Here is a 20,404-nt window from a genome sequence, read left to right as displayed (position 1 = left end):
AAGAACTCTGCACTTGCGCTCCCAACCTCCTATGAACAAAGGGCTCAAAAGGACAAATTCTGGAGGCTGTGCACAGTCACGGTAGCAACTTCAGCAGGTCTTTAAGAAGTGTCATTTGTGGAATGGTCTATACAGGGTACCGGGGATACAGAAGATGTAAGCGTAACTCAGTTTAGGAAACACGGAACACAAACCACACAACAGTGAGAGAGGCAGAGAGATTCCAGTGCTATACTGTTCCTGGTACTGAGAGCACTCTGAACCTTTGGAATGGTCATGTATAACTGAAATTTGTACAACCACTGAAACTGACAATGCAGAAACTGGACAAACTGGCATTTTGGGGCTACTCTTGGAATACTGGCAGTTCAGAGCAATCGAGAGTTCCTTGGATAAGGTTTGCATGGTAACAAAAATTTAAACCCTTAAGAGTTTGGTTTCATTAAAAGTAAAATTTACTTAAAATTTAAGTAGATTCCAACAGAATCTTGTTTGGGTTTTAAACATGTTATTTAAGCCCTACAAGACACAGCAGCCAGGCTAGTTGAGTGACCACAGGGTAATACATCTCAGATACCACAAAGATTGAGCGAACACACAAAATGTAGAAGGCTCATCCACACCAGTACCCTTTTGTTGTTTTTGTCCAGGTCAAAGGCTTAGTGTATTACAGTAAACAGTGGGGAGCAATCCTAACACAGCTGCACGTGGAACACACAGGATTTCAGAGACCACCACTTCTCTCAAACCTTTAGGACCCCACATAGCACCTTACAAGTTCATTAACCTCAGAGAATTTTAGAAACATTCCTTTCTTAACTAAAGAGAAATGCTATACCCAGTTATTTAACTGCATACTTGACCCAGCTAAAGTCACTCATCAACTAAAGAAATCAGATGAAGGCAGATTTTTTCAGTTTCTAATCAATTTGAGATACAGATTAGGAACACAAGATCTAAGGAAAGCCATTTTAATTAGCAACATGGGTTTTCTGAGTAGGGACACAACGGCACAAAGAAACATCCAACACAAATTTGAAGCAACAGCTACCAAAAGGGAGTTTTCAATTCTCCAACTTTATAAACAAAAATTCAGATTAATATTAAAGCAGAGACAAAAATAATTTTAACATTGTTTTAATCAAATAACAGCTGTTTGAAACAGGAAATTTTAAGACAGTTGAATAGAGCAAAGTGAAAGATCACTCTACCAGGATAGCTACTATGAATAAATTCCTTACTATGTGGATTTGAATCCCATTTTAAGTTTGGCACTAGACTGAACACTGGTCTAAGCCAAAATTTTCTCTTTAGTGTTTTAGAAGCCCTGAACGTTTTCCTTCAGATTTAAGAGGGGCGGGGGAGAGGAGGAAAAAAGGGAAAAAACCCTTCTATAACAGAACCTCATTAGCTTGATAATGGGTATCCTGAATGCAACTTGGTACTCCCCAAAATTTCAGAAAATGGCAAGAAATTTAACACCTAGGTAAGATGTGAATTTACAAAAGCCTCTTATCTTTGGTGTGACAAAGCACATTCCCTCCACATAGACATATGACTCTCCTTTAATCTCAACAAAATTAAAAAAAAAAAAAAAGGCAGCTGGAGACCACTTTGTATCTCCCCAGTGAGAATGCCAGTGTTTTTCCTTAAAGTATCAAGCTAACAAGGTTTTATTATACCAGATTGTATAATTTCAATGTGAAAAAAACTTACATACATTTGTTAACATCTTGTAATCTATGAGATGGATCACAAAGAGATGAATGATGTAAGCCAGTGTTCCAAACAAAGTTCACTCCATGCATTTGATTCCCACACTGTATGTTCTGTGTAAATTTGTACCTTCAAGACTTCTAAGATATTCTCATAAGCCCTTCTATCAAGTGAGTTTAGATCAGCAAATTGGGCAAGCAATTCCCAATGATGTTATTCCCAAATCTAAAGCCCAGGATGGGCTGGGTCAGGCCCTCGTTGCCATCACCAGTCTTCTTGGGTATCTCACTATATTCAGTATGAAATAAAAACACACCAAGTCTTACACCAAAATATAGGCTATGATTTAGAAACATGCTTTTAGCTTTTTTTCTTCTTTTAAATAACACATTTTTTGGGGGCTGTAGCAGGGAGTTTGAGACACAGTTAATACTTATTTTGGCAAGATAGCAACAAAAACCGAAAAAGCGTAAGTTACGTATCCAAATGCAAAAATAAAAGAACCATAGTATCCAGGGAAAAATTCACACTAAACAAAAGATACAGTATGTCTAAGTATTCTGAAACTGTAATTTGAATCAAGAGTAAATGCTGAGAAGTTAACGCTCAGTTTTTGCTTGAGATCAATTTCATCTTTTCCTGTTTCCCTCAAATAAAATCAGAGATTGTTAGTATTTAACCACTCCCCCAAATTTCCATTTTCTCAGTATAAAGCAACAGCCACATACACATAATAAAATGCTTTTATGTTAATGTAATAATTCCCCTGGCTCATCCAACGTGCAATGCATACGACTTCAAGACTACAATTTGGGGCAAGTATAGACTTTTAAAAAACAAACACAATTCAAGTTTCAAAACCTGCTCTTAAGTTTATAGGACACTCAGGTCATTTTCGCTTCTTGGTGAGATAAAGGTGCTGCACTGCCATTTGATCATCTGTCCACCTCGGCATGGGAAGCACACACATCATCAGATGCCAATTTCAGGGACCAGAGGTAAGACTTAAAAAGCACTATGTATTCCCTAATGACTGAGTAAGGTATTTGTAAGTTTATGTTCACATTCTGCTAAAGGACCTCATTAAAGTCTCGGCACCTAATATCTAACAGGCTCCAACAATCCTATCAGGTTAAATGATGGTACAACATTTTTCAAGGAGCCGATTATTTCAGCTTACTTAAGTCATTCAGAGTCAAAAATCTGAAGAATGACCAAAATCAAATCTTTATTTTTTAGAACTGTATAAATGTGATCCAAATGTGTCCACCACTAATTTTTCAAAAAGAAACATGCTATAAATAAGCAAACTATACCTGCTCACTGATATGTGTATGGACTCCCTAGATGTCTTGTTGGGTTTAAATACAGACCACTCACAGCAATACATTTTTAGTAGAAAAGTGTAGCATGATGTTAAGCCATTTTAGCTTTTGCACATTCATGTTGCACTTCTGGCCAATGATGCAAAAAGATTCTCAGCATTACATTGTTAAGCTGGGCTGCACCCACCCCTTTAAATGGCATCAATATCAATGTCATCATCTTTGTTGTCAGACTTTACAGCTTCAACTTTCGGTACACTGGCAGTCTTTGAATACACCACCTGGTAAAACAGAAGATTTTTCATTGTAAACTTTTATCCCTGTAAAACTGCTCATAAAAACAATAGTCAGTGGTCAACAAAGGAGAAAAACTACCTAGAAATAGCCATTTGTTCATGAAAAATTTTAAATTTATGTAAAAACTAAGTTAACACTCTGCATTTATAGACCCCTATATAACTGAGGTGAAACAAAACCCTCTGAGAACCCACACAGTATTTATTTGAAATCATGATGTCCGGGGGTAGGAGAGATTTCTAGCACCTTTTCTATTAATGTGATTCCCTTCCTAATTATGTTTAATTTGCAACTATCTAATATTGGCATTTTATAGTTCTCAAACACTTACCACTAACATGGTATTTAACAATTTCCCCAGCGTTTACCTCAATATTCTCATCTTCATCATCATCTTCACCACCGGAAGATTCTTCCTCTGCTTCCTTCAACCATTTTATAAAAGGTTCCGCTTTGACACGAATCTCTTTGGCAAGCTCTTTTGAGACATATTTCTTAGAGGTCTAAAAAACGTTTAGTAAAATTTTTAGTTCAAACTACTTAACAGTTAACTTGAGTTATACATAATTGTCTATACCCATCCTTTGAGGAGACTGGAACACATATTAATCTCAAACTCTAAACAGATTAAACGTATTCAGCAAAGAGGAAAAGATTTTCTTTGGTCGTTACTAGAAGCTACCATGGTGGGGATCACCCTACAGATTATACCAGTCAAGCAAGTAGAGACTAGGCGTTAGAAAACTTTTTCCAAAAAAGCCCCAATCCTTCTAATCTTTTAGAGCTCATCAATATATTCCCCACCTTTTCCGACCAGCTAATGATGACCTCTTCCTCCAAAAGGTCTGCGTCATACATCTCCTTCAAGATATGTGGAATCTTGGAAATGAGCTGAGCTTGATGCATTGCTACCACACACTCCAAACCATGAAGAAGGTACCGCTGAGCTTTTTTGTTGTTGTGACAAAACTGCAAATAGATATTCTTGGCGTTAACAAGCTTTCTTAGATGTAACGGCCCTATAACAGTAAGAAGTCAATGCTTAAAGATTTCTAATTTACTTCACATATACGGGACCACATGTAGCATTTTCCAGATACTCTCATGCTTGTTAAGGTAGATCAGTTATTTCCATTTTTTCAGGATGACAGAATAAACGGGAGCTTAAAATGATGTTTCCAAGGTCACACATCTGCAAATCTCACTATGAACACAGAACAATTTGCTTACTCGTAAGAAATGGCGCCTATATTTCTTAATTTGTTCTCTAATTTTCTCATTAAAAAGAACTTCAGTCAAAACAAGAGGGCCCATGGCTTTTACATCCAGTCTTTCTGCTTCAGCTACAATCTCTTTGTCAGATGAGTCAATAATACCTTCTTCTTTCTTTTTCTGCAAATAAAAGGAAGCACGTTAAAAACAAAACAAAAGAAGCAATTCAGTGAGATGGAGGGACTCTCATTCTTATCCCCAGGGACTTCCTTGGTAGCTCAGATGGTAAACAATCTGCCTGCAATGCAGGATCCTGCACATGGGTTCGATCCCTGGGTTGGGAAGATCCCCTGGAAAAGTAAACGGTTACCCACTCAGGCCTGGACAATTCCACAGAGTCTGGAAGGCTATAGTCCATGGGGTCGCAAAAGAGTTGCACACGACTGAGTGACTAAGCACAGCACCATAGTCTCTGCTCTGATGAACCTTTCCCTTACCTAACTGAAGATTCTACAACTTCTAAATAATACACACCTGCCAAAAACAGTGCCTGGAACCACCCTCAGAAATTTTTTGAACAAACAGCTTAAGGTAATAAATATCTAGCAAAAGCTCAAGGCTAGGTAGAAGCTGACTTACTGATCAACAAAATGTTTTTACCTTAACAAAATCAAACAGGATATTGACTCGCTCTTCAACAGTCCTTTCCAAATCGTCACTGAGGGTTAAAACTTTTGCATGGTCACTGATTTCATCCATTCTGCGCCTTTGAGCTTCCTCTGTTGTATCCTCCCCCCAGTCGTCATCCTCTTCTTCTTCCTGTTTTTAATAACAAAAATGCTTGGCCAAAAAGAGACCTTAAAGGTGTAAAAAAAAAAAAAAAAAAAAAAAAAATCCAGATTTCTAGTGAAATTATCATTTTCTCACTAAATTTCTACTTAATCAACCAATAAGCACCTGGAACCCAATGTACTGGTGCATTGTTCACAGAAAAGCAGTTTGTTTCTGCCCACCTCAACCAAAGGTCACATTTTACACCATTTTAGTGCCCACCAGCCCTCAAACCTTGCACTCACCACAGCATGTGGAGGAGGACTGATCTCATTTGGTGGTGGGGGGGGTGTCTCACTGCTGGAAACGGAGCCATTTTCCTTGTCTTTGCCCTTTCTATTTTTCTTTTCCTTTTCTTTTTTTCCTGTACTACTATCACTATTCTCTACACAGATAAAAAGGAAAGAAAGTTGAGTACCATGAGTTATATTACACCTTATTGCCACCATTAACATTTAAAACCCTCCCCTCAGAAAACCACAGAAAATGCTACCTGTAATTCTAAAAGGGTTCATAAATCAAATTCATTTACTGTGTTTCATAGGTAATCGACTAAGTCTAAGAAAGAAAAGCCAGTAAATATCAAAGGTGTTAGCTGTTTTAGTAAAATTAAGAGTTGGACACCACGTAGCGACTGAACAATGAAATAAAGACCACAAGGTGACACCTCAGTGGATCAAGTACTTCAAGTTAAAAGTGGGCACTCATGGCCCTCTCTTTCCACTCCTCATAAACTGATAAACAAAGGTATTCTCAACTATGCTTCAGCCAAAAACTGGAACAGTGTTTAAGTCTATATAACGGCTAGTCTCACAGAAAAGAGAACACCGGAATAGGTTAGACTTTCTTGTTATAGCAAGCTCAAATTGTGTCAGACAATTTTGGTTATCTGCCACAGAGTGTTGCTTGCATGCTCTAAAGCCACTTCGGCCTACTGAGCCAAGGCCCTCATGTACAAATGAGTATTCCAGAAGCAGTCCGTGGGGTTGCACAGAGTCAGACTCAACTAGCGACTGAACAATTCCAGAGGTAGATCTTTTACTATGACCCCATCACAATTTGTCCAATATTTCATACATCCTAAGATGTCTTAAAAACTGAGGATATGGTTGAGTTTAATGGTAGCCTGTACTTGACCTTTAATAGTACATACAACAGCAGGTTTATTAAAGTTGACCTTTGAACGTAAGTTGAAACCACACAGATCCATTTACATGGAGTTTCCCCCCCCCTCCAATAATTACATACCACAGTACTACACTATTCACTGTTGGTTGGTTGATCCTTGTATACACAGGGCTGACCTTATTGGTATAAGCAAACTTTCACTTGCAGGGGTGTTCAAGGGTTAACCTTATTCTATATAGTGGTAAAGACACTTCCACAGTTTTCAACAATCAGTTGCTTCACATTAAGGTTTTAGAAGTTCATCATAAGCACTTACCAGGTGGGTTTTTGAGAATGAATGTGCAGAGTTTATGATGTGTGTCAAGCATGCCTCGATAGCCACAGGCTTTACAAGAATTACCTATTGTTTGCTTCTTTGGATTGACATGCTGTCAAAAAAGAAAAAATATGTCATCCATTAACACATGATGAAAATTCAAAAACAAAGTGTGAAACTAACCATCAAAAGCCACCTAAACCCAGTTTAACATCAAAAGAATTTTTTTTAACATAAGGTCAGTATGGAAACAATAAAATTTGAGGTTTTCCAATTTATGTAAGTCTGCTCTGCCTTCTTGGAAACATGATTTGGTGACATCACAGAAATACAGTTTTTCTCCTATTGACAAGAACCTCAAAGGCACTCACCAGATCTGTTTCAGGATTCTCACACTCAGGACAGAGAACAAATTTTTTAATGAATCCATCCAACATGTCTTGCAGCTTATTCGCCTCATGAGATCCATTGACAATGTAACGGTCATTCTTAACATCAAACTGGGTCTGTGCTCCCAGCTCACAACCAAAATATTTGGTGGGATCTATTTGGGGGGGAAAAATTTATTACAGTTAACTAATCTTTGGATGAGTGCTGAGTCACTCAAGTCATGTCTGACTTTTTTTGACCCCATGGACTGTAGCCTACAAGAGTCCTCTGTCCATGGGATTTCCCAGGCAAGAATCCTACAATGGGTTGCCATTTCCTACTCTAGACCTCTTTGGCTACTCACCCTCATTTATAGAATTATCACTCTTGCTATCAATCAGTTTTAAATCCAAGTTTCCACTTAACTCAAAAGCTAACTCAATTCAGGCAAGATTTGCAGACCGAGAGCATCACAATTATGTCAATAAAATGCGTTCTCAGACTCCTTTTAAGAGGCATTACTTACACGTTGGAGGCCGATTAAGCGCTTTCGCTACGTCAACCATGTTGACTATAACTGTCTTGATTCCATTTCCTTTGCCCTCAACCTAAAGGAAGTAAAAATTTTAATTTTGCATTGTCCACACTGGGAGAAGCAACCTTTAACAATCCATGAAAAAAGCAGAGAACTTGCTACTAAAATGAAGATTTAGTATTACCTTGGCAATCAGACGGGGCATCTTGTAGCGATAGAACTGGTCTGACACGCTGCGGTTGACGTTGACAGACATTTTGGCTTATTAGTGACTTTATCAATAAGATGAAGAGATCTTTGATTGCAATTTTTTGGTATCCTCTGTCTGGAGAAGAAGGGATGACATAAACGACTGCAAGAGTTCTCGGTCTCTGACATGAAAAATTTTTCGCCACTGAGGCTGTAAGCTTCTTGCTTGTATGCTATGTTTCCCCAATACAGGTACCAATGGCTGCGCAACAGCTCTGAAAGAGAAAACAAACCAACCCCCACGTTTAACAACTCCTGCAACGAAATCCCTCCGTGTCCGTTCTGTATAATTACGCCTACTTCCCCTACGTTAAAAACATGAGTTTATGTACAAAGAACAGCTACTAGTCTCATGTAACTCGGGACACCTGTAGCAACAAAAAGCCTTCATTTTGACGAAGATGTGACTTTGGTCGGTGCCTGACTGAAACAAGACAAATTACGCTGCATCAGCTTTTCATCAGACCAGTCATCACGTCGACGGCTTGCTTCCGCGGGTTGGCCGTATTTTAACCGAAGGACCAACCCAGACCTACCCCGCCCCCACCAACCCAGACTGTGGTACCCACAAACTTCTCAGACACATCAACATCGCTCCAGGACGGCAGGCTGTGGAGCTGTTCTTCGAGGTCGAAGCCTTTGGCAGCGAGCGCTTACTTCAGAGCCACACTTCGGTAACTACGCCTGCGGAGCATGATCTCGCCGGACTGGCGCGCGGGGAGTGTGGCCCCCTTTCCCTTCTCCACGCAAACACCCCGGCCCCATTCGCGCCCGCCCCCAGCTGTCAGGGCTGATCCGGCGGCCCCCGCAAGGCGAGCGTGGCGCCGGCGCGACATCGCCAGCTTCCACGGCAGCTCCGCCATGTGCGCCGCCCGGGGCTCTCTCCGCGGACGCAGGGCCGCCTCTCCGCCGGGGGAAGCGAAACCGGCCGAGGGGCGCCGGCCCCGCCCCGCCCCGCCGCGGCGATGACTCATAAATGCAGCAATTAGGCCTGAGTCAGCCCCGGGCGGCGGCGGGGCCGCGCGGCGCGCTCCCGGGAGGCCGCGGCGGGGGTGGGGGAGAGCGGGGTGCGGCGAGGAGGGGACGCGGAGGCCGGCCCCGCCGCCCGCCGAACTGCGCCACACACTCATACACACGCGCGCGCTCACACACACACTCACACGCGCGCGCGCGGGTCACGCGGCGCGCCGCCATCTTGTGCGGCCGCCATCTCCCCACCGGCCCGAGCCCGCCCGCTCGCCGACTCACCGTTTTCGTCAAATAAAGACATAAACCCAACGCTGCTCGCCCGGGACTGGGATGAAGTGAGGCGCGCGAACCCGAGTCCGAGGAGCGGCGGCGGAGGCAGCGCAGCGAGCAGCGGCCGGGCCAGGCGCCGCCGAGCAGCGGGGAGGGGCTGTCCCAGCGACGTCCGGGGTCCACACCCTTCAGCGCCCGGGGCCTGGCGACCTGGTGCGGAGAGACGGCGCAGTGAGCTGCGGGCGACGGGGCGCCTTCCCCGCCAGCCAGCGGCCCGCGGGGGTCGAGGGGGCGGGGAAGACGGGGGAGGGGGCGCGGGGCTGCCGCCCCTCCACCGGACTCACCTCTGGAATGTTCTCGCTTTGACTGAACAACGCCGCCGCCGCGCTCAAGCTACCCTCGGCCCCAGCGCCCGCCCCCCGCGCCAAGCCGCACAGCCCATTGGCTGGCGGTCCGCCCGAGCTCGCTCGTCATTGGCCTGCATGCCGCGTCTGTCGCGTTTTTCCCCGCCCTTTCTGCTTCCTGAGGCTCCACTCGCCGCCTCCGCCCGCCCCCAGCCCCGCGTCCCGGCTTCCTTCTCTCGCTCTCCCCTCCCCCGCTTTTCCCAGAGGCCTTTGCGGTCTCGCGAGAGTGGGCGGGCCTCGGCGGCGGAGATCTGCCGCTACACTGTGCTTTGTCGGTTTGGGCGCCGGGGAAGATGGCGCTTGGCCTTCCCCCTGCCCCGGTGGCTGCGTCGCGGCTCCCGAGGCCGCGTTTCCTCAGGTGTTCCCGAGATGGGTGTGGGAACTCTCGGGGGCTCCTCTCTGTCCCTCCTTTTCCGGGGACCCTCGTCCTCCAGTCTTAAGAAAGAAGTTGCTTTTCTTCCACAGTTCTCTAGGCCTGGGCAGAGAGCGAAGCTTGGAGGCTCTGGGTCTTTCGTCCCACGTGCCGCCTTTTATCCTCCGAAGCTCAGGTGTGCGTAGTCGCGGCGATCGTGATTCAACCGTCCGCCTCGCCCCTTCCCCGGAGCCCGGTCTGCAGGCCAAGCTTGACTGGTGTCTCTTGTCCACATGTTTTCTAAAGAGGAAAACATGAAAGTAATTCTTAACCCCTGGACCTCCTGGAAGTGATCTTGGCGGGGGGAATGTCTCCACGTTCTCGTGCTCTACCATCATTGCTCAAAATAAGCCTCACATCACCTTACCGTTCGTGGAATCATCCCCCGCAGTGTTTGCGAATTGTGACCTCCTTGCTGGGCAAAGCAGAGATCAAAGTGGGTGTACTAATGAGGTTCCAGTTCCAGTGTATTCACTTGCAAACGATTACAGTTTACCAGGAGCTTCTCAAATTTTAGTTTTGGTGATTACAGAAACTCTCTCATTCTTTCAGATACTTTTATTTTGTGTAAAATTTCGATTGCGACTGTAAAAATGCAGAGTCCACCTTTAAATGTGAAAACATACTTGATTATAATAGAGTAAGAGCCAAATAACCGGGCGGTTGGAGCAGTGTCCTGGGCAGCTGTGTGGTTTCCCGGATCTGGATGAAGTAGCAGTGTTGCTGAGGACAGGGTGAGTTGGATAAGGGGCTGACCTTTGATTTACACCATTCAAATGTGCAAGGTTAGGATTGAAAAATGTTGATTTTTAAAATCAAAGTTCAAGATTACTCTTTCAAGGTTTTATAAGTTTTATAAATCATTTAAAACCCGACAGGGTCAGTGGGAAAAATAAATAAAAGGGAGAGAATAAATAAAATGGATGATCCAGAATTGAGAGAAGTGATCTGTCCCTTGCTGCAGGGGCTTTTATTACAATCACACGGTGTATACTTCGGTACATAATTGTTAAACCAAATGCATAATGCTTTATGGGTACCAGGGTTCTGGTCACACAAACTGGATAGATAAATCCAGACATGCTTCTCTGGTTCACGCTGAGGCATGACTTAGCAGTATTGAAACTTTGGAGTTTTTGCATGACTGCACACAAATGACACTATTTTAGAAACTAGTTTATGAGCATGAAACTAGTCTGAGGCTAGAGGCCTGCTTCCTTAAAAGAGTTTTTTAATAACTAAATACAAAGTGATCACTTTTTTTGGATCATGTTTGATGGCCCCATATTTTATTTCATTGAAGTTTGTACTAATTTTAATTAGTACATGTGTCATTCATTGTATCTAATCATGGACAATTTTTAAAAATCTCAAACATACCATTTGTTGAATGTTTTTCATAACCTAGAATTTTCTAAGTCCTTTGAATACACTATTTCACTTACTTCTTTGCCTCTGAGGAGTCTTTATTCCCATTTTACAAATGAGCAAACTGAAGCTTACTGGAAAAAATAAAGCAGCTTGCCCTAGATATATTAGTAAGTGGTAGAACTAGAACCAGATCTGTCTGATCCCAGGGTCTGTTCTCTTCACCATTACCCACACAGGCCTCTCCAGATGAATATAACCATTCACATGAGGGAGTGTTGTTATGCACATTTACAGGTGAGGAAAGAGACTCAGGAAGATTGTTTCCTCAAGTCACCTGTCTAGTAAACAGTGCACAGTGTTTGAACTCCAGCTTGACGCCAAGCTCATTGCACAATTCCATCTGCCATTTCTGGGTCTCCGCCTCATTTGGCTGCATTATTTCCCCCAACCAGGCGCTCACAGTTTACTAAATAGGGGTACTTAGTGCCTATGAAATCCCTGTCGAATGAGTGCTTGAGCTGTGCGTTTCAGGGAATGTCCTGGACAAACATGATTAGCTACTGAAAAGGTAAATTATTAACTTGGCCTTATGATTGCTTAGTTATTGGTGTCTGTGAGTCTGTTTGGCATGAATTAAGCAAGACCAAGTCTGTGTGCCCTGGGAACCTTGTGCTGAGCTGAGGGCCACTGAAGGGACCAAGGCATTGCCCTCTGTGATGGGTTTCTAAGACATCCCTCTCAGCTCTCTCTACTCTCTAGCATACTTTTAAAGCTGTGCATTATTAGCTGTGACTTAAGCTCCTGTCTTCCCCCCTTGAGGATGGGCTACGGGGGGTATGCATCATTCTTTTTCTAGCACAAGTCTGTAAATGTATGCAGGCAGACATTCGAAGCTGCTGGAGGAAACGAGGTTATCTGGGGAGTACAGAGGTAGTGGAGGGCGTTGGCTGTGTTGAGGGCTAGCGTCCTGAGCCATGTTAATCTAATGCACCCATGTCAGCAAACATTCCTGGATTACTAGGCAGAGAGGATGAAGGCCCTGCCTACATCTCAGGCCCTGCCAAGGGAGACCACATGTCAACAAGTAGGGGCTAATACCTTCCTGGTGTACACCCAAGTGAAGCTTACCCCGCTCTGTGGATTCAGCGACCCTCTGGGCAGGATGTCTCCCTGCCTTTGTGACTGGCCCCACTCCCACCCCAAACCGCGCATTCACGGCACTTTATTGTAGTTGCCTGTTCACTTAGCCCTCTTCTTCCTTAGGGTAAGTAACTTGTAGACAGGACAGTTATCCTTGAGGAGAAACAAGGAATCTGAACTTTGGCTGAGGACTAGGGACCTTCAGTTGGGGAAGGGGACAGGTGCCTCTGAGGGAAAGAGGAGGTATCTAGGCCAGGTGTCACTGGGGACTGATAATCCAACCAGAGTCTATCCTGTGTCACTCCTGGGAAGAAAAGGAAAAGTGCAAAGTGGCATCGAGTCAGTAGATGACAGGGAAATAAGGGCGATTTGGAAGGCAGGCCCTGCCCGTGGGTTGGTTGTCCCAGTCACACACAGCATCTCCGGATGGGACAGTGACCACACTGGTGGCTTCTGGTCCCCTCGGGTTCTTCTGGGAAGCAAGGTGTGTGTGTACTGAACTGGACCTTCTCCTCCGAGATTTTAGTGGCAGTGGGCACAGCATTCGCCTACGGGGTGCCCTGCAGCTGGCTCTCCTGCTGAGACTAGATTCCCATTCTGATTCCTGACATTTGCAAACCTCTGTGAGAGAACGTATGTTTTTTAAAAATGTTTGGCCGCACTGCGTCTTAGTTGTGGCATGTAGGATCTAGTTCCTCAACCAGCGATTGAACCTAGACCCCCTTGCATTGGGAGCGCAGAGTTTTAGCCACTAGACCACCAGAGAAGTTCCAGTGAGAACATGTTCCCATTGCTGCCACACACTGCCTCTCTAGCTGGGAGTCAAGTTGGGAACAGTTTATCCACGAGCCAGCCAATGAGCCCCCTGATTGCTCTCAGGTTGTGGCCTAGGCCTTGGATTCAAGCCCTAGACCCACGCCCAGGGAAGCACATTCTTCGCTGAGTAAGCTGCCACTTGGAGTAGGCTTGACACTTAGGACTAGTTTTTGAGAGCAAACGTCTGTGATTACCTTCTGGGTTCTGTATTTCTTGAAGGATTCCTATGTTACTTATCTGTGCATGGCCTGTTTTCCTTAAGACAGTGGTTCCCGAGTAGGGGTGAGCTTTAGAATTCCTGGGAGAGCTCAGAAAAACACAGATCCCTGGGCCTTCCTCAGACTGGGATTCAGTAGGTGTGGGTGGGCCCGGAGTTTAGATTACCAGATTTCCAGGTGCTGTGGGAGCTGCTGGCCTCCGGAAACGTTGCCTTAGAGCCACAGGACCATGTGACTTTGGAGTCTGGGTCCCTCTTTTCCCCCACACCAGAGTCCCAGTAGCTTTCTTCTGAGATAGTCCATGTGCCCTGATTCAGGCAGTCTGTCTGTGAATCAAAATAAGTAAAGAACAAAACTGATGCCCCATGACTGCATTGCAGCAGTGCTCACCTGGCCTAATGGCGGAGTTATGAGACTGGCTGTCCAGAGACTTTGCCTTATTCTGACCGCACCCATTAGAGTTAGGCTAACAGTTCTGATGAGGCTGTATTGCTGCTGAAGCCCTATCGCCTGCTTTCTCTCGTTGGGATCCTGACACCTCGGAGAGGTGGCAAGTATGCACGGTACCCCCTCCTCGTGAACGAGAGAGGGTTTACCTCGTTCTTGGGATCAGGTGTTCTGACTCCCAGCTTTAGGGCTTTTCCCATGTGGTAGGGACTACTTACCCTGCTTGGCGTGTCCAGATTCATGCAGTTGGCTTCTCCTTTAGTCGGATTCCAGTGGCTCTAGTGCTGTGTTCTTTAGAGGAGGTGGGATCTATGAGCTGATAACGTTTTCTTTATGCCACTCATTTTTCTTTATTTTTTGTTTTACTATATGGAAAATTTTAATCCTGTTCAGTAAAAGTCACCGTACACAAAATGAACAAAGAAAAACAATGGACTTTTGCAGATTTTAATACGTGCACACGCAGACAAAAGAGCTAGGAAGGGACTAATATTCAAAACATAACAAAGAATCTTCTACAAATCAATAAAAAACCCAAACAACCAAATTGAAAAGTGAACTAAAAGCGCGAACTACTCTTTTTCAGGGAAGCATTTTTATTAATACATCTTGGAGATGGTATTGATTGTCTCTGACTACAGCTTGAAAAGTGCAAATGACTATAAACCATCAATAGTTGTATAAACTTAATGAACAACATTGGAGATTATTCTGGCAATGACTACTGCAATTCAAAAATTCCACTTCTAGGTATGTATTCTAGAAATATAAGGCAAATGTTCATTGCATCATTGTTTCTAAAATTAAAAATGTTCTAAAATATCCATCAATACAGAATAGGATAATTAAGTTGAGGTATATGTATGTAATAAAGTACTACATGGCAGTTAATTTACATAATAGGAATATGCCTAAATTTCTCAAAAAGTATAGAATAAAAAAATGCAAGTTATTATATATGCAAAACATTATATGATAAATATAAATGTCTAATTTAAATATAACAGATATGTAAACGTAACATCTATGATTGTGGAAGCCCTTGAGATTAAGAAAAAAGATAACTTACATACTAAAGAAAGATTCAACTGAATCTGTATTGTCTGTTTCATGAGTAATGGAAAAGATCTGGAACAAAGACTACAGGCTATTGAAATGCGTTAGTTCTATATGGGGATACATTGATGTTTAATGTATCATTCTCTGTAGTTTTCAATATTTTAAAAATATTTGATTCTATTGTGCAAGTACTTGTTAGGTACTAGTTGCATACTCAGTACACTGCTAAGCAAAAAATAAAAAGAGAAAAGGTAGTGATAAAAGAAATTTTCACGTATTGAGGTATGGGAAGTCATTCTGGCTTATACATGTTAACTTTGAGTTTTACACTGACTAGAATAGCCTTTATGTGGCCTATCAAACATATATACATTGTACATCTGTTTTAATTATTAAAGAAAAGGGCATACTGACCAGAAATAAAGAATGTCCTTGTTAAAAATAAAGATTAAATGCCTCCCTTTCGGGGACATCCTCCTTTGATAATCAGACTCCCTCCCCAGGTGCCAAGGCCACACTGACTCGCTGGGTATGTACCAATTTGATTTTTGAAACCTTGAGAGATTATATTCTTGTGTGATGTTCTTTACTCTGACCAGACATAAAACTGTGCTGAAAACCATGTTTCTCCTGAGCAGCTTCTCAAGAGTAATCAGAGTTTGGCTCAAACAAAACACTTTTCTCTACCTATTATAAGTTGTTTATTGATTGTTTTTGTCAAAGTTACTTGGCATAGTTGGCAGGATATCAGAAAAACCCACATAATGTCACCCAGACTCTGCTTTGGACCAGCAGTTGGTACCAAGCCTGGGCCTCTTGCACCCCTGCTGCTTCTCAGTACCCTTCAGGCGATTCTGTACATTGTTCCTGATATCTGGGTTTCCTTGTATTTTTTTTTTTTTTTTGCTCATGCCATGCAGCATGCACGTGTCCAACTCTTGGTGACCCCATGGACTATAGCCTGCCAGGCTCCTCTGTCCATGGAATTTTCCAGGCAAGAATACTGGAGAGAGTGGCCATTTCCTACTCCAGGGGATTTTCCTGCATTTCAACCTGTATCTCTTGTGTCTCCTGCAACGTCAGGGAGGTTCTTTACCACTGAGCCACTTCGGAAGCCCTTAAGACTTGCACTTTATAACAAAATGAATCTAAACCAAAGGGGGAGTACCTCCTTGGTGGTCCAGTGGCTAAGACTCTCTGCTCCCAATGCAGTGGGCCCGGGTTTGATCCTTGGTCAGGGAACTAGATCTCACATGCTGCAACCAAGACCTGGAGCAACCAAATAAATAGGTCAATAAATATTTTTAAAAAGGGGGGAAAATGTGTTTCTAAAGCTTATCAGCACCCGGGCAGGCAGTCATCCATTGGAACTCTGGCTGGCTTCTTCAATTTGTATGGAAAGAATACTTATAAGTACTTTCCTAACCCTAAATAGCCAGGATAAAGCTTTTTTGACATTCCAAAACTGATTTCTGCATGCACAACTAAAGAAAGCTGGCTTGATAAACATCTTTTCAAAATTCTGACCCTGAGAGAACAGAAGTACTCCCAGGAGAAAACAAAATTGTAACTCTTATCATGTCCTTGAAATACAAACAGCAGCATTGCCTGAGACTACAGCCTTAGCTCAATGAGTAGAACCTAAAACCAAAGGGGGAGAAAAGCGAGGGAGGCTTTTTCTCTTTTTAAAAAATTAATTAATTTTTGGCTGCGTTGGGTCTTCTTTGCTGTGTGTGCGCTTTCTCTACTTGTGCCTGGGGCTACGCTTCGCGGCAACGTGTGGGCTCCTCACTGTGGTGGTTCCTTGCTGCAGAGCACAGGCTCTCAGGTGCGTGGGCTCAGCAGTTGTGGTGCATGGGCTTAGTTGCCCTGCGGCACGTGGAGTCTTCCCAGATCAGGGATTGGACCTGTGTCCCCTGCATTCCCACCAGGGAAGTCCTGAAGAACTTTTAAAATTCAAGTAAGAAAACTGTGAGATCTCTGTGTCTATCTAGATGTATGTATGTCTGTGTGTATGTTATGAATGTGATATGTTTCTACCTCTGGACAATATTATCAATATGAATTTGTAAAAGAGCTTTATTTGATTGACTTAAAAGTGACCTCTTACATTGTGCTTAGTTGCTCTGTTGTGTCCAGCTCTCTGCGACCTCATGGGTTGTATGTAGCCCGCCAGGCTCCTCTGTCCATGGTCTTCTCCAGGCAAGAATACAGGAGTGAGTTGCCATTCCCTTCTCCAGGGGATCTTCCCAACCCAGGGATCAAACCTGGATCTCCTTCATTGCAGGCAGATTCTTTGCCATCTGAGCCACCAGGGAAGCCCAAGCTCTTACATTATTCAGCCATAAAAAAAATTAAATAATGCCATTTGCAGCAACATGGGTGGGCCTAGAGATTAGTATATTAAGTGAAATAAGTCAGATAAAGACAAATATCATATGATGTCACTTATGTGGAATCCAGAAAAAACAACACAAATGAACTTACTTACAGAACTGAAACAGCTCCATAGACATCAAAAACAAACTTTGGTACCAAAAGGGAAACGGGGGAGGGATAAATTAGGAGTTTGGGATTAGCAGACATACTGCTGTATATAAAACAGATAAGCAACAAGGTCCTATTGTATAGCACATAAAACTATATTCAATATTTTGTAATAAACCATAATGGAAAATAATCTGAGAAGAATATATACTGTATCTATAGCTATACACCTATATCTCTCTATATATGTGTGTATCTATCTTTGAATCACTTTCCTGTATACCAGAAACTAACACAGTATTATAAATCTATAATACTTCAATTTTTAAAAATTAAGTATTTCTAAACGTAACATATGGAGAAGGCAATGGCAACCCACTCCAGTACTTCTGCCTGGAAAAATCCCATGGATGGAGGAGCCTGGTGGCCTGTAGTCCATGGGGTCGCTAAGAGTCGGACACGACTGAGCGACTTCGCTTTCACTTTTCACTTTCATGCATTGGAGAAGGAAATGGCAACCCACTCCAGTGTTCTTGCTTGGAGAATCCCAGGGACGGTGGAGCCTGGTGGGCTGCAGTCTGTGGGGTCGCACAGAGTCGGACACAACTGAATCGACTTAGCAGCAGCAGCAGCAGCAGCAGCAAACGTAACATAAAAGTAATCCAAATGCTTAAAGGATCATGTGATCCAGGATTAATCAAGATTAATCTTTAATAAATGGAAACAAGTTTAAGTTGTGGGTTTGATTAATGCAGACATGTCTTTAGGGTCATCAGCATTAAGTATGATAACTTTTATTGTACGCCTGGAGGAGGGCACAGCAACCCACTCCAGTATTCTTGCCTGGCAAATCCCATGGCCAGAGGAGCCTGGCAGGCTACAGTCCATAGGGTCTCAAAGATTCACATATGACTAAAGCGACTTGGCACAAGTTTGCTGAAAGTCAATAAGTTCATGTTATCTATGTCACAAAATTTCTCAGCAAGAAAATTAACTTGGTGTGATGATATTTTCACAAGTAATGAAGTAGAGATAAATGAGATAAAAGTTTTAGGTGAACTCTTAAAGAATGATTATGTTTTATGGGATGTCTAAATGTAGTTCCTCCAGATTTTTGGTAATTTAAAACTCCAGAGTTTTGTTAAATTAGGATAGATGATGGGAATTTTTTTTGATATCCAGATCATTTCCAATTAAGATAAAAGTACCAAAACCTTCATTGGTAAACATGTCTAAATTTACCTACTTTGTTGTCTTACAAGAGAAAAAAACTAAAGATATTCAGGTTTATTAGACACGTCTCACACCACATAAAAGAGAAATTATGCTATAAGGAAAAGGTATGTTTTTAAAGGTTATGGAGTATATTCTTAGGTTTGCTAATCAGGAAATACTGGTATGACAGAGTCAATTACTTGCTTCCTGATTTTCACTAAAGTTTTTTAAGGTTTAAAAATTATAATCTATGTAAGTAAAGATACTAAAATAATAAAGTAAGCATTTCAGTTATAAAAAAGTAGTCTATCTAATGTTGACAGAAAATATAAAAAATGAAATATCTTTGTTTAGGAGAAAAAAAAGGAGTATAATTTTGTCATAGAATGAGTTGTTTCTGGGTGGAAAAAAAGGACAAATAAATAATGAATACAAGCAGTGATGTAAGGTTATAGAAAAGAAAACTTGAGAATTTTGTATGTGGTCATAATTGATTAAAATTAGATTGCATTTAATTAGGTAAATAAAATGTGTTATTAAAGGTAAGCTGAAGCAAGACTGCATTTGGTTTTCTCTCTGCTGAGAGAACAAAATTCTCTTGCAGTGCCCCTCTTGGTAACAGATGGTGTGACTTTCCTTGCCTTTATATGATCTGTACTTGCTTTTGAAATCTTTTGTCACTTTGGTTAAGTAAATAAGTATTGTTTCACAGTAGCCTATGATCCTATTTGACCAAGTGTTTTGAAGCTTTCTGATATTTTTGACAAACGTCTAGAATATCAAATTCTCATTAAAGTTCTTTTGACCTCCAGCTAACTTTGAGGTGCTTCATAGGGCCCCTGAGTCATCTCAGAAAAATATTAACCTAACTAAGCTTATTTGGTAGATTAAATTATGTAGGAAGCACTGTCAAATAAGACGCACCGTTAAGCCTTCTCTATGTCATGTCTATGTAAGTGTATGTATTATATGTGTTTTAGAAATTACATGAAATTCCTGGAAATCATACATGTTCTGACATAAAATGCTATCTGTCATCAAAATTGAGGCTCCCATTAAAGAACTGAACCCGAGTATTTGGGAAATGCCCTCGCTGACTTTCATGCCAAGGCAATGACGACTGACCATAGAGATGATGGCACATGTAGATAAAGTCCGTCCTGCTTCTACAGAACATTAACCCCTCATTGTCAAACTTCTGCCATCCTGAGGTCCTCAGGACAGTCTGCTCCTAAATCAGAAAAATTAGATGGTAACGATAGCTGTGAGTTGAGCAGCTGGGGCTTCAGGAAACCCAAGATGCCTGCTTGGCTCCTCCTGACTCCCTGGCAAACACTGCTTTTCATTTGGGGGGTTAAAGCCTTCCTTTGCTGCAAGGCTAATGCCCTCACAGAGACAAATAAGCTGATAGAAATTGTGTTTTCCACTTAGGGTTATGCTTTCCACAATCTCCAGTGATCAAGGCACCCACTTTATTGGGCAAATCATACTAATCTTAACAAAAACCTCACGAACTTCTTAAAATTATCGCTGTGACTGTGCTCCTCAGTTATCAGGCAAAGTCAAAACAGTAATGGAGAAACTGGACTCAAGTAGAACAAAAATTAATTACCTTGGA

The 20,404-nt window shown here is 42.5% G+C and overlaps 1 protein-coding gene and 1 non-coding gene across 3 annotated transcripts; both read right to left on the bottom strand.

Annotated features, from left to right (window-relative positions):
* Window positions 1-955: 955 nt before the first annotated feature.
* Window positions 956-9,317, bottom strand: EIF5 (eukaryotic translation initiation factor 5). 2 transcript variants are annotated; one of them, XM_061395455.1, is made up of 11 exons: window positions 9,227-9,317; window positions 7,914-8,193; window positions 7,721-7,802; window positions 7,197-7,369; window positions 6,826-6,937; window positions 5,627-5,766; window positions 5,211-5,369; window positions 4,569-4,730; window positions 4,143-4,307; window positions 3,707-3,841; window positions 956-3,322 (listed from the first exon to the last, which is right to left on the bottom strand). In XM_061395455.1, exons 2-11 carry the CDS (start codon window positions 7,983-7,985, stop codon window positions 3,233-3,235), a joined length of 1,290 nt encoding a protein of 429 aa, XP_061251439.1. In that variant the 5' UTR covers window positions 7,986-8,193; window positions 9,227-9,317; the 3' UTR covers window positions 956-3,232. The 2 variants fall into 2 exon arrangements, with proteins under 2 accessions (XP_061251439.1, XP_061251440.1); XM_061395456.1 differs by lacking the exon at window positions 9,227-9,317 and adding an exon at window positions 8,548-8,890.
* Window positions 6,164-6,289, bottom strand: LOC133234826 (small nucleolar RNA SNORA28). The gene has a single exon (XR_009732323.1). It is a non-coding gene; the product is annotated as a small nucleolar RNA SNORA28 (small nucleolar RNA).
* Window positions 9,318-20,404: the final 11,087 nt, after the last annotated feature.

The sequence above is a fragment of the Bos javanicus genome, chromosome 21 (genome assembly GCF_032452875.1).
Source record: "Bos javanicus breed banteng chromosome 21, ARS-OSU_banteng_1.0, whole genome shotgun sequence".
Lineage (NCBI taxonomy): Eukaryota > Metazoa > Chordata > Mammalia > Artiodactyla > Bovidae > Bos > Bos javanicus.
The sequence above is the reverse complement of the archived record's forward strand: the minus strand, read 5'-3'. Positions and strand labels throughout refer to the sequence as shown.

Excerpts from the sequence above, each read along its gene's own strand:
- EIF5 (XM_061395455.1), bottom strand. The coding sequence starts at position 7,985 with ATGTCTGTCAACGTCAACCGCAGCGTGTCAGACCAGTTCTATCGCTAC. Across the intron at positions 7,803-7,913 it reads TGCCCCGTCTGATTGCCAAG|GTTGAGGGCAAAGGAAATGG; the intron begins GTAATACTAAAT and ends TACTTCCTTTAG. Across the intron at positions 5,370-5,626 it reads GTCCTCCTCCACATGCTGTG|GAAGAAGAAGAGGATGACGA; the intron begins GTGAGTGCAAGG and ends TATTAAAAACAG.